General features: G+C 51.6%; 4 protein-coding genes and 1 non-coding gene across 5 annotated transcripts; 2 read left to right on the forward strand and 3 right to left on the reverse strand.

The window, feature by feature from the left end:
* Positions 1 to 122: 122 nt before the first annotated feature.
* Positions 123 to 194, reverse strand: B0T23DRAFT_t421. The gene has a single exon. It is a non-coding gene; the product is annotated as a tRNA-Arg (tRNA).
* A 604-nt stretch (positions 195 to 798) lies between these two features.
* B0T23DRAFT_346998 (major facilitator superfamily domain-containing protein) lies at positions 799 to 3,589 on the reverse strand. The gene is made up of 2 exons (XM_062835981.1): positions 1,366 to 3,589; positions 799 to 1,279 (listed from the first exon to the last, which is right to left on the reverse strand). Exons 1-2 carry the CDS (start codon positions 3,331 to 3,333, stop codon positions 1,262 to 1,264), a joined length of 1,986 nt encoding a protein of 661 aa, XP_062688113.1. The 5' UTR covers positions 3,334 to 3,589; the 3' UTR covers positions 799 to 1,261.
* An 857-nt stretch (positions 3,590 to 4,446) lies between these two features.
* Positions 4,447 to 5,926, reverse strand: B0T23DRAFT_436128 (uncharacterized protein; the record flags this gene model as incomplete). Its single annotated transcript, XM_062840563.1, has 2 exons — positions 4,447 to 4,660; positions 4,746 to 5,926. 2 exons carry the CDS (start codon positions 5,924 to 5,926, stop codon positions 4,564 to 4,566), a joined length of 1,278 nt encoding a protein of 425 aa, XP_062688114.1. The 3' UTR covers positions 4,447 to 4,563.
* Positions 5,927 to 7,357: 1,431 nt separating this feature from the next.
* Positions 7,358 to 9,420, forward strand: B0T23DRAFT_389886 (uncharacterized protein). The gene has a single exon (XM_062837842.1). It carries the CDS (start codon positions 7,633 to 7,635, stop codon positions 9,079 to 9,081), a length of 1,449 nt encoding a protein of 482 aa, XP_062688115.1. The 5' UTR covers positions 7,358 to 7,632; the 3' UTR covers positions 9,082 to 9,420.
* Positions 9,421 to 10,621: 1,201 nt separating this feature from the next.
* Positions 10,622 to 11,074, forward strand: B0T23DRAFT_399809 (uncharacterized protein; the record flags this gene model as incomplete). Its single annotated transcript, XM_062838442.1, has 2 exons — positions 10,622 to 10,816; positions 10,877 to 11,074. 2 exons carry the CDS (start codon positions 10,622 to 10,624, stop codon positions 11,072 to 11,074), a joined length of 393 nt encoding a protein of 130 aa, XP_062688116.1.
* Between the last annotated feature and the right edge of the window lie 1,105 nt (positions 11,075 to 12,179).

Raw genomic sequence — 12,179 nt, forward strand, 5'->3', positions numbered from 1 at the left:
TATATAAGGGGCGAGCAGACGTATATACTTTGATAATCAGAGAGAAGCACAAGCATCATCCATCGCCAGAAACGCAAAAAAAAAAAAAAAAGACAAAAAGAGAACTCAACGTCCATAACACTCGATCCACCCAGGGGTCGAACCTGGAACCTCCTGATTCGTAGTCAGACGCTCTGCCATTGAGCCAGCGGACCTTTTTTGTTATCTCTTTCTCCTTTCCATCCCTATCCCTTATATTCCCGTTTCAAATCCTTTCCCGAGAGTGGCAAGAATGTCCTGTTTTTGGACAAAAACTTTTTCTTTCCGATTTTCGGTCCCGAACTTGTCTTTTTCTATCAGCAGGGGTGCTCGGCAGGGGTTATAGTGGAACAAGTCCACTGAGTCCACTGATCTGCGCTATAAGAATTTTTATATTTTTTACACTACATTGAAATTCCGCAGTGGAGACAAGCGCTAGAGGTACAGGTCCAGGTCCAGTACGAGCGTCGGGCGGGCCTTCCGGATATTGGAGGGTACCTCCACGGCCGGCGGGGTGGTAATGATATTTGGAACCCACTTCGGTGCCGGAGCCGGATGGGGTGCGGATGGGGTACTGATGGGATACGGAAGAGGTCCGGTGTACGCAGTACGATAGATACCTTTACGTGTGAATGGTCGTAATCATGAACATAATCAGTAGGTATGTAATCGAATACCATTTGCGTTAGGAACGGCTGTTTCAAGTGGACTTTGATGAGGTGTTATGTAGTGACGTGGAAACATGTCTGCTAGAGTCTATTGGGAATGGTTCTATCTAGGACTCGAACAACATCCCGCTTGGGATAAAAGGACGGTAGAATAATAAGGATGCTTGGATGCGTGCATGAGTTATCCAAAAGGTGTAGGGTACTGGCTATGACATGTTCGATGTTTTGAACAAAGTGGCCATTTACTTGACATTGATCTATTATGATTTTTGCGACTATATTTCATGATTAGGACCCGTTAGCAGGGTCTAGATACCGGAGGAGCAAGCTAGGTAGCTTCCGGTGCCCTTGTCATCGTTCAGGACTGATTTCATATCCTTCATGACCGCTGGTTGTGCTGTCCAGGAGCCATATCATTCCCTTTCCCCACGGTTCCCTTTTCCGACAGTCATTACCTTTCATCTCCCATTACCGCACGTAAAAAAGCTGGGGGTATATCCACCACTCGACACTCCTTTTCTCCTCTGGCAGCCACCGACGTGCCATCATATCTCATGTGCATGCCATCCAATCCTTCATGACTTTTCCAATTGCTGTACACACCCTTGTTAGCCAACCATTCATAACAGCAACCTCACGGATAACAAAAAAAAAAAAAAAAAAAAAAAAAAAGACTCACCAAAGCAAACCGACTCCTCCCCCTAACCCAACTCCCACACCAAACCAACACCCACGGCACAGCCGTCAACCCCACCGCCACGCCTCCCAAGATGGCGCCCGCCCGTCCCTCTCCCAGATTCGTAAACAAGGGCGCCGTCACCAACGGAAAGACACCTCCCAAAATATTCCTGCAGAAACTCTGTGCCGCCAGCGCCGAGCTCGCATACCGATGATACGTATCAGCCAGGTAATTGAACACAGCCAAGTAAACAGACAAAATACCCATAGTGGCAATACCGATGCCGATGGTGGGCGCGATCCAGTGATAATCTGGACGGGCAGTGAAGCCAAAGATGAAGAGGCCGACGGGCAAAAAGGTGGCGGTCAGGCAGGTAAAGTAGAGGCGGGCTTCGGGGGAGTTAGTGGGGAAGTGGGTGCGGAGGAAGGGCCAGATGGGGTTCTCTGTTGTGGTGGTGGTAGAGTCGGAGGGGGTCTTTGGTTCGTCGGAGGAGTAGGGAAGGGCGTTGGGGCCTTCGGTGTCGGAGGCCGAGGTCTCCTCGGTGGAAGATGGGGAGGTAACAGGAGCAGCTGCCCTCCACTTGGGATGATGCAACATCTTTTCTTGCCAGATACCCATAGCGGTAGCGAGGATGGCGCCGACGATCATGGCGACAAAGATACGGCCTCCTTGCTCAATGTTCCAACCGTACTGTCGGCGAAAGACAAGCGGGATGGAACCAAAGGTGAGGTAAAGCACGCCCCAGGCAAAGGCGGCCCAGAGGGAGAAGAAGAAGACGACGGGCTCGGTGAAGAGGAGGTGGAAAGGGCGGTAGACGGAGGTGCCGATCATGGTGGTGAGAGAACCGCGTTCTTCGTCTTCTTTGACTTTCCACCTGATACGCTGGAGTGTTTTCGTTCCAGGAGATGATGGCCCCTTTTCCTCATCATCCGCATCCGCATTTCCGTTGTCGCCTTCTTCTTCTTCGTCAACCCAAACGCCATAAAACCCCTTTTCCTCCAACTGCTCATACCACCGATTCAGCGCCTTGGCCTTCCTGCTCAACAAGACACTCCCTCTACTCTCCTTGAAAAACACCATCAGCGCCACCATCAACGCCCCGCCAAGAATAACCTGATGCCAAAAGATCCACTTCCACTTGGCCCCGTTCCCCTCCTCGATATTCCCATTTGCATCCGTCCCCCACCGCTCCGTCATGTACGCACTCACCAACGGCCCCAGTCCCGTGCCGCACAACACGGCGCCACTAAACAGCGCCATGGGCGTGTTCCTTTCTGCTGTAGGCCAAATATCCGCAATCACCCCGCCGACCATGGTCGAGAAAACCGATGCTCCAACTCCAAGGAAGAATCGGGCAATCAGCATCCCCTCCAAGGTTTCTACTACGCCGCAGACCACTTGGAAAATGACAAACATGATGCCGGCGGCGACGAACACCGGTTGGCGACCGTTCATTTCGGAAAAGGGCGCGAGGAACATGGGGGCCAGAGCGAAGCCGAGACAGAAAGTGGAGATGCCTCCTAGGATGGCGGTAGAGCTGTGTGCGTGCGCGAGGTCTTGGAGGAGGAGTTTTTGAGGAGGGGAGTAGGCGCCGGCGGTGTAGGCGGTCAGGAAAGTGGCGATGCAGGACAGGGTGAGCATGGTGATTTTGACGGAGGTTGGCCAGAGGATGGGGTTGGTGAAGGGTTTGAGGTTGGGGGCAGGCGGGGGAGGGTCATTTTGGGATGTTGTTGAACCGGAGGATTGGTGGGTGGTGTTGGCGGAGGGAGGGAGGATGGCAAAGGTTAGGTAGAGATGGGTGATTTCCGTGTTGGCGTCTAGTAATTGGGTGTTTTTGGATGGTGGTGGTAAAGTAGTACTCGGGACGGTGGCGGGGTGTGGTGCGAGCACGGGAGATTGGTTGTCTTCGGAGCGCCATGAGGGAGGTGCTGTGTCCGGGGCCGTGTGTCCGGGGGTTGAATCTGCCATGATGGATGCTGATGCTGATGTTGATGTTGATGCTGTGTCGAGTTGAGAGTGTTTGGCAGGTCGACCTTTTTGTTTCTTTCCAACCAAGTGAGACAGGATGTGCTGTCACAACAATCCTTTACCGACTCCAACAAGAAGAAGAAGAAGGAGAAGAAGAAAAGAAAGGGGAACCGTCAACAAAAACACGTCAACCGTCGAAGCGTTCCATATGTAGGAGGTGAAGGAAAATAAGTAAAGTGAAGACTTTTTTTTTTTTTTTTTTTTTTCAAAGGCGGTCAACCCAGACCAGGGCATAGGATCAAACAGTCCGAGAGAGATGGAATTAAAATTGTAGAAAGGAAAAAAAGATGGATCCAAGATGGCGATATCGCGGCTCCCCCTCCGAATTCCGGCAATAAAAGCGGAAACAAAGGGAAAATCCTTTCCTCTCTCTCGTCTTCACTGAAGGAACCGACGCCTCTCTTGCAGGCATTCCCCGAGGCCAAGACTTTGATATGGCAAAGGACTTGGCTGCTTGGCGCCATGTAACTTGACGCTGCATGGTTGACTGGACACTATCATCACTAGTGGACACTAACAGAGAAAATACACAGTATGGAGTGTAATATGTAAGGCTGGGACTGGGCTGTTTGGGCTTGGCTGTCCACATGGTTACCCGTCCGACCTGGTTTAGCTAGATCCACCGTCTGTTATTGTTGAGGGCCGAGGCCGAGATGCCGTTCGTTGACTCTTGTACTTAGTAATGTTCTTTTACTTGGTAATCAATGTCGACGTTTTGATAGAGTCAGATGACGATACTACATACCTCGAAGAGAGATTCACAGGCTTCACCACGTCGACTGTGTCACGGATCGCCAGAGGAACCACCGGTGAGGTTATTCCCGAAGCCACTTTGACTTGGCACACGTTTGGCTGCCATGATTGGGTTACCGGGCATGTCTTTGTCTGCCTCCCGTTGCCAGATGGGAATCGCTGACAGACATTTGATGGCCAATACCCGGGGCTACCTAGTGTAGTGTTGTTTTGGCCTTGTGACACTGTTTTTGGAGGGTTGAATCTGGAACATGATGGGGTCAAGGGAGATAGCAAGATGGATCTTGATTCACAATGTTTGCCAGATGTGGTGAAAAAGGGAATATCCCGATAGGTGTAACGCAACGTGGACACTCACTCACTAACAGACCAACCCAATGTAACCGCCCATTTTCTCCACCGATCAGTTAACCCCGATTATTCCCAGGCCCACTGTAAGCAATTCTCCTCAGCGGGCCGATCACGGCTCGAAACACCGGCAAACGTCAGCGGAACATTCCGACCTTCCAACAACCTGCGTCACGACATCCCGTTTCCGACTTGGCATATCATGTCGGGCATGTATCTGTGTGTGTACATGCCGACGGGAGACACCCTACGACAAAGCCGGCACCTCCCACGGCGCCCAACTCTTCAAATCCACCTTGGCCGAGCTCCTCTCCACCGCTCCCGGCGCCGTCCCCGACTTCAGCAAGAAATAATCAATATAGCTCGTCAGCTCGCTCTGCTGACTACTCGGGAACTGACAATGACCATGTCCCCCGACCAGCGAAAATCCCATGTGATTCGGCACCCCATACGCCTTGTAGATCAGCCGGCCCGCCTGCATGCACGCCGTCGTCGACACGGGGCCCAACCAGTCGATATCGTTTTCAAATGCAATCAGCCCCCTCGGCACCGTCAGCGCCGCCAGCATGTGGTGGTCCGCAGGGATATTCGTCACCTGCCGCGTGTACGCGTTGAAAGCGGGCGAGAACCACACGTTTTCCGTGACGATCTGCGACGCCGTCTGGATATTCTTCCCCGCGGACTTCTCCGAGTCGCTAATGCGCCAGCAGGCTGCGCCGCCTGCCCCAGATTCCTGCGGGATGGTGAGAGCGATGCGGTCGACGAGGGCACCTGCCACGAAAGCACCCTTGCCGTTGCGGCTGCAGCCTGTGACGCCGAGGCGTTTTGGGTCGATGCCTGAAGTGGATTGGACTTGTTCAAGTGCGTCGACGAGGCGGTCTACCCCCCATGCCCAGGCTGTCAGGGCGCCGGCCGAGTGCGAGCTGCCGAACAGCGTGTAGAACTTGCCCTTGCCGCGTGAGGAAGTGCCGGATTGCTGGGCGAAGTCGTCGTTGGGGAAGGTGATGGTGGCTACGGTGCTGGGGACCGGGATCGAGATGCCGCCGATGCCGATGATGGCTGGGAAGGGACCGCTGCCCGAGGAGGGCTTCTTGATGGAGGCTGTGAAGGATACGGTTTGGCTGCCTACGGTGATGCGCACCGTTAGGGTGTTGCCGGAGAGGGAGCCCTCGACCTTGTCGGGCTTGCCGGGGTAGGTGCCGAGTTCGTATTGTTGGAGAATCTTGGAGATCTCGGCCTTGCGGCAGTCAAAGTCGGCTTTGGTCGTGATCTTTTGTCCGCCTGCGGTGGTGAATGGGTCGGGAAGCTTGGAGACGGCTGCGGTCGGGTAGTTGCCGGCCACGGAACATTGGCGCTCAAAGATTTGAGAAGCCGGGGCGGCAACGGCAAAGGCCGCGCTGGCGAGCAAGAGGGCCGGGGTAAGGTGGACCATGGTGACTGCTTGATGAGGTGTGGAGGTGGGAGACGAGTGTTTCCGACCTCATTCCCGTCTTATATGGTTTTTTTTTTTTTTTTTCATCCGCCGAGGCCATCGAGTTAGGAGACGGTAAAGTTACCGTAGTCCTGGGCGAGATCCTTCGGATGCACTTTTCCTGCCCGAACCATACCCATTTGACCACATACTCATTTGACCAAAAAGGTAATCTGCGTCGTTGGCACAGTAACGTTGTCTACAGCCCCGAGTTCAATCTACCGAGTCTCGAAATCATCTAGCTCTGTGGCTATGGAACCTTCCCCGCAGTTTTTTCTCCTATAGCAAGAGGCTTACTACCATAGCCCTGAGCATTTCCTCTCAAGCGAGTGCTTGCTGAGGCGGCCGTCGGACATGGCCATGAAAAGATTCCTCTTGGCACTATGGATGAGATAAGTGCGTGGAATCGATTCGGATGATCGTCAGGCATGTGATCTCAATGTCAAAACAGGCTGATATGGCCATTTGGAACAATACTTCCGAATGCAGGCACGGCTTCACCAGGCCCGAAATCCGGCGCAGGTTCGTGATTGGCTCGATACAGTCCGGTGAAATGGAGGGTAGTGTTTATTACGAAACACTGTTATGAAAGAGGGATCAGCTCAGCTTCAACCTTGTCACGAATCTGGAATCACTTTTTCATATCACATTTCGAGGAACTAACACACCAGTACAAAAGACACGGGGAGCTATTTGCCCGACCGGCACAGAAATCCGATCCTCTCATAGTAACGCAGCCTTTACTCCCGTAGAGCTCTCCCCCCTTGCCTCGCCGCTTTCTAGCGGAGGATTGCACTCTGTCACAAGTACCGAACGAAGAGGCGAGCCAGACCCCAGGCGGAGGTCCTTCAATACCACATGGCAAATCTGGGGTATGTCGACAACGCCCCATTGACGGGTAACTGTCTTCTATATGCACCACACGCCTGCCCACTAAATATGTTCATTTAGCTAAATTGCATGTAGCCTAGGTAGAAAGTCGGGATACCACCTAAGGGTGTATTGAGCTACATAATATCTTGACTTCCAATCTCGAAGAGATCGTCTGTCATGGTTGGAGACACACATTGGTGGATAATCTAGACTTCCCATCCCGTCTCTTGTAATGATACCAGATCTAGGTATGTAAGACTGAGGTCGAGCCCATCAAATCTCACACTTGAGAATACAGTAAGTGGTGAATAAATCTTGTTAGCTGGGCTTATCAAGGCTGAGATCGGCTCACGTTGGGGAAACCCCGTTAAGCTTATTTTGGACACAATGGGTTAGGGGTATTTGTTAGTGGATGGGCCTGAAACAGTGCTGTGATTGGTGCGTCCCCTTGGGTTGATGTCAATTTGCGGGTCTCTCATGCGCGCGGGACCTCTTGTTGACTTGGAACGCCGGAGATTACAGGCATGGTGAGGACCTCATTTCCATTGGAACATTGGAAGGCAAGGGAGCGATAACAGGAAGCTATTGTACTTCCTCTTGCATCTTCCGATCTTCCTCCCTCCATTCCCCGGCCTCCCTCTTCGCGACCACACGTGCGACCTCACCGTCCGTCTCGCGTTTTAGGTCACCACCTCTACTCTACCTCTCAGATTGCCAGCTAGTACCAGGCATACAAACCATTTTTCAATTCAATTCAGACCAACAATAATCCAGCCATACCACCCAACCCCAAAATGGCGTCCACCGAACCTCAGTCAACCTTGGATGCCGTCCCAGAACCGCAATCCACTACTGCCCCGGCTCCCACCACCACCACACCCACCACACCCCTCCCAACCTCCATCGTCATTCTCGGCGGCAACCTCGCCGGCCTGGGCGTGCTACACACCCTCGCCCGACACACCATCCCCGCCCTCCAGCGCCTTCCGTCTCAGCCGCAATACAAAATCACCCTCATAACCCCCAACAGCCACTTCTTCTTCAAGCCCGCCTCGCCTCGCGCGCTGATCCACCCCGACCTCTTGCCGGGAGGAGAGGAGCAGATCTTCAGGGACTTGTCCGACGCTGTGAAGCAATATGGCGACCTGGCAACCGTAGTGAAAGCCTATGCCACCGCCGTGGACACGTCCAAGAAGGAGGTTACGATTAAGCACGTGGACACGAATTCACCATCCGACTCTGAAGGAACCTCCGCGGTCCGGTATGACGTCCTGATTATCGCCACGGGAACCAAAGCGCGCTCGGCGCTGTGGACCATGCCCGGCCAGGGAACGGAGGGGTTACACGCGGCCGAAGATGCGACCAAGCGCGAGTGGGAACGGCTCAGGACCAAGTTGAAGAACTTGCAGGCCAGCACGCACCCGCATCACTCCATCCTGATCGCAGGCGGCGGACCAGTGGGCGTGGAAACCACTGGAGAGATTGCCACTCTACTAAAAGCCATGGGAAAAACGGAGGGTGTCACCATCACCTTGCTTTCCGGCTCTGATCGCCTGCTCAATCGCAACTGTAACGAGAGCTTGGGCCGCAAAGCAGAGGCATACCTTAAGAAGAACTTTGGCTCCTTGGTGGAAGTGAAGCACGGCATCAAGGTCGTTTCCGCCTCCGATGCTGTTATCGAAGGGGGAGAGCAGACCGAAACTACGGTGGAACTCAGCGACGGCACCACCCGCACCGTAGGCTTGTACATTGACGCCACGGGCGGTTCAGGAAACGCCGACGGCTTCTTGCCCCAAACCTGGCTCGACGCTTCTTCGCGCGTCATCACCAAAGATGACTTCTTCCGTGTGCGCGGCAGCGGCAGTTCGGAGGAAACCGATCATCAGGCGGACGGCATCTACGCTGTAGGCGACGTCGTCTCGGGAAGCGATAACACGCTCATCTCCACCAACTTCCAGGTCCCCGTTGTCTGCTCTAGCATAGGGGTTGACCTTGCGACCAAAATCCTCCATTCTGAAGGTGGTGAGAGCCAGACTAGTAGTGTCAAGTTACCTGCCGCCCTCAAGCAAAAGACGTTCAAGAACAAGATGGCTGGAACGCTGTTGGTGCCCATTGGCCCCGGTGGAGGCGTGGGACAGATTCTGGGGTGGGGGGTGCCGAGCTTGATGGTGAAGACTGCAAAGGCCAAGAACTTCCTGGTTGATATGGTTGAGCCGGCTGTTACAGGAAGCCAGTGGAAGTAGGATGTGGAAATGTGGGAGTGATAGACGGGAGTAATGGGTACTGGATGGTAGATACTTAACCGTGGATGATAGTAATTCTAGAGAACAAACAGAGGTAATGATGGAGAGTCGTTAAGAACGGGGTAATGGACAATGGGGTAATGGATTCGAAAAAGTCAGGTTATGACGGACGACAGGAACATTTCAGGTTACGACCAGAGGGCAGGCAGAGCAAACACTCTGAAGATACCCAGCACGCGAGACACACAGATACACCACCACTCAGTAACTTACCTACCTACGCTACCTACTTGATCATACCTATACAAGCTAATACTACATTTTCTTCGTTCCTTTTAGCAACGTTTGGACAGACCACTCTTTACCATCACCTGATAGGCAAGGTAGGTAGTTTTCCCTCGCACATGTTTCCACAAAGAGTGAGTGAGTCGATGAGATTCCACGAACTGGCTTCCAAAACAAGAACATCAAAAACAACCCACGTACCAGGATATTGGGTTACTTTCTGCAGAGGCGGAAATTAGCCTGTATGTAGGTAATACCTAGATACCGTGTAAGTCGTTCGCTTGATCCCTTATTTGTGTAGCTACCTAAGCATACCACCTTTTACCGTTGACCGTCTTCAAGAGTGGCCCATGAATACTTATGTGACCTACCATGATATTTAATTGAAAAAGATCTGGATTGCTACGATGAATCCTTTTTCTCACATGTCAACCAGAAAGCTATTGATGCAAACATGAATTGGCAACCCGCCAAGCAGGAATAAATTGATACCTATCCATTGACCTAGGAGCCAAGTACCAGATATCCAACAGACCTGGTTCTAGACCTTTCACTTATGATTCTTGTTACATCATCTACCTGCCTTTCTGGACTACTCAGTGTCACCGATCGTACGGGGAAGTAACTTGACCTGGCGATGTCAAGTTCAGGGTTCTAGAAACATAGGTAAACACGGAATAGTGACCTGCCTTCCACTCGGGAACACGGTACCTCCACTCGGCAGGAAGTGTGAGGTAGCTCGAGTGGGATGTTACCTACCTCTGCCTACCCATCCTCGCTTCCAATACCCTCGATATTGAAATTGCGGATAAACACTGAATGGTAGTTAAGTGACGCTATGACGATGAACGGTGGTATTACCACAATATTAGTGGAATGGTATACTTACTTCCAGTCATCGCTCACCCGTGGTGCAACTGATAGTCTGCTTCCTGTTCTGTTTTGTCCCTTTGTCCGATAAATACCATCGATATAAATAACATATAACGAACATCCCGTCCAACACACAAGACTCCAGTCTTTAATCCCAACCACCTAGGTGCATAAATCCTCTTCGCCATTCATATAACCTCCATGAAACCTTGCTATCCATCACGACTGATCATAGTTGTATTCCCGTCTGTCCAACCACTGCACCTTGGAGGGCATCGTAACCCGCACGAGCAACTGCTAAACAACAACGAAGCCAAACCATAACACTACAGTACAAGAGCGCCACCTGATCAAGCAAAGCCAGAAAAATAAAAATTAAAAAATGAAACTCACCACCACACTTTTCCCTCTCTGGCCACTCACCCTCCTCGTGACTGCCCCTGGCGCCCTCGCCCAAGTCTGCGAATGGTACCTCAACCCCGACGATTGCATCTGCATGCTCTCCACCGACGGATCTCTTTTACGCAGCCAAACGGCCTTTTGCTGTAAGCAATTGGGGTACAGGACGATGAATAGTGTATGTTTTTTTTGTGTCCTTCCTTACACCCTACATGCCTTGCCCTCCCCCTTCCCCTAGGTACCTACCTTCCCAGTTCCCCAATTCATACCACCTCAAGTCCTTAACATAGAAGGATATCTGAAACACTTGGACATGGGGAATGGATACCGTCTGACCAGAGGACAGATCTGTGGCGTCGACCGCAAAAACAGACAGCTGTTCAAGGATTGTTGCAAGGGGTTGGGCCAGGAGAGTGTAATTGGGCATTGTCGCTAGGTTTTTTTTTTTTTTTTTTTTTTTTTTTCTTTCTTTCTTTTTTTGCTTGATATGACCTGCACATAGGTACATCTGGAAAAAAGATTGGGAGGGTACGCTATGGGACTATGAGCTTTTCGAAAAAGAAAAGGAAAGGAAAGGAAAGCGAATTGAAATGACCTAATCGAAAGGGACTGGACTGAAGTGAACTGAACTGAACCGGACTGGACGGGACGGGACTGAACTCAACTTGGACGGAACCGAGTTTGAATATAAAGTTGGGAGTAAGCATAAGAGAGAAGATATGCGCAAATTTCTTTGAACAGTCCATTCAGCGTGTGAAAGGAAGTTGGACTGTTAGGAGAAGAACCGCGGGATTCAAGGAAGAAAGCGAGCGAGCGATGCAGCAAACTGGAACAACTCAGCTGTACCTACCTCTACCTAGGTAGGTACCTCACGTTGGGACATGCGTCGGTGTAATGATAGTAAGCGTCAGTCAGATGAAAGTGCCCTGGGATTCAGTTGTGCGAATCAATTGAACTTTCAAGTAAAAGTGTACCTAATGAAGACGACTTTCCTCGGGGAGAAGAGGATACGGGCAGCTCCAAAGCTCCAAAGCTCCAAAAGCAAGACATGGGAAGCCACCAAGGATTCTAGAGGTAGGTAGGTAGGTAGGTAGGTACCCGAAATCTCATCTTGTGGTTAACGTTCCTTCGTGAGTGTCAAACATCCCCAGGTACCTATTACCGACCAGACTTTCCCTGTGCCTGGCTTCGTCTTTTTGTAGAGGTAACTGAGTGTGACAACAGATACCGTATAAGCGTGTGAAGAAGGTGAGCGACAAGTGAACCCAAAATGAACATTTGTTAATGGCGGTACGTTGCTTCTGTTCCTGACGGATAGTTCGTTAGGGTACTCTGGCCGGGCAGATCAGTGTAACAGAAGATACTACCAAACGATACTTCAACCCCATTAATATGAATGCTCCGTCCATACCACCACGCCCGTCCAATGAGCCTTACTAGTAGGTATCTAACCTACTCTTCAAACAAGTCTCGAGAGGTAAACAGACAACCAACGTGCGCTCTGCAATATCAATCCATGTTCATCCTCACAGGTTTCTTTC

Source organism: Neurospora hispaniola, assembly GCF_033458365.1.
Source record: "Neurospora hispaniola strain FGSC 10403 chromosome Unknown B0T23scaffold_10, whole genome shotgun sequence".
Lineage (NCBI taxonomy): Eukaryota > Fungi > Ascomycota > Sordariomycetes > Sordariales > Sordariaceae > Neurospora > Neurospora hispaniola.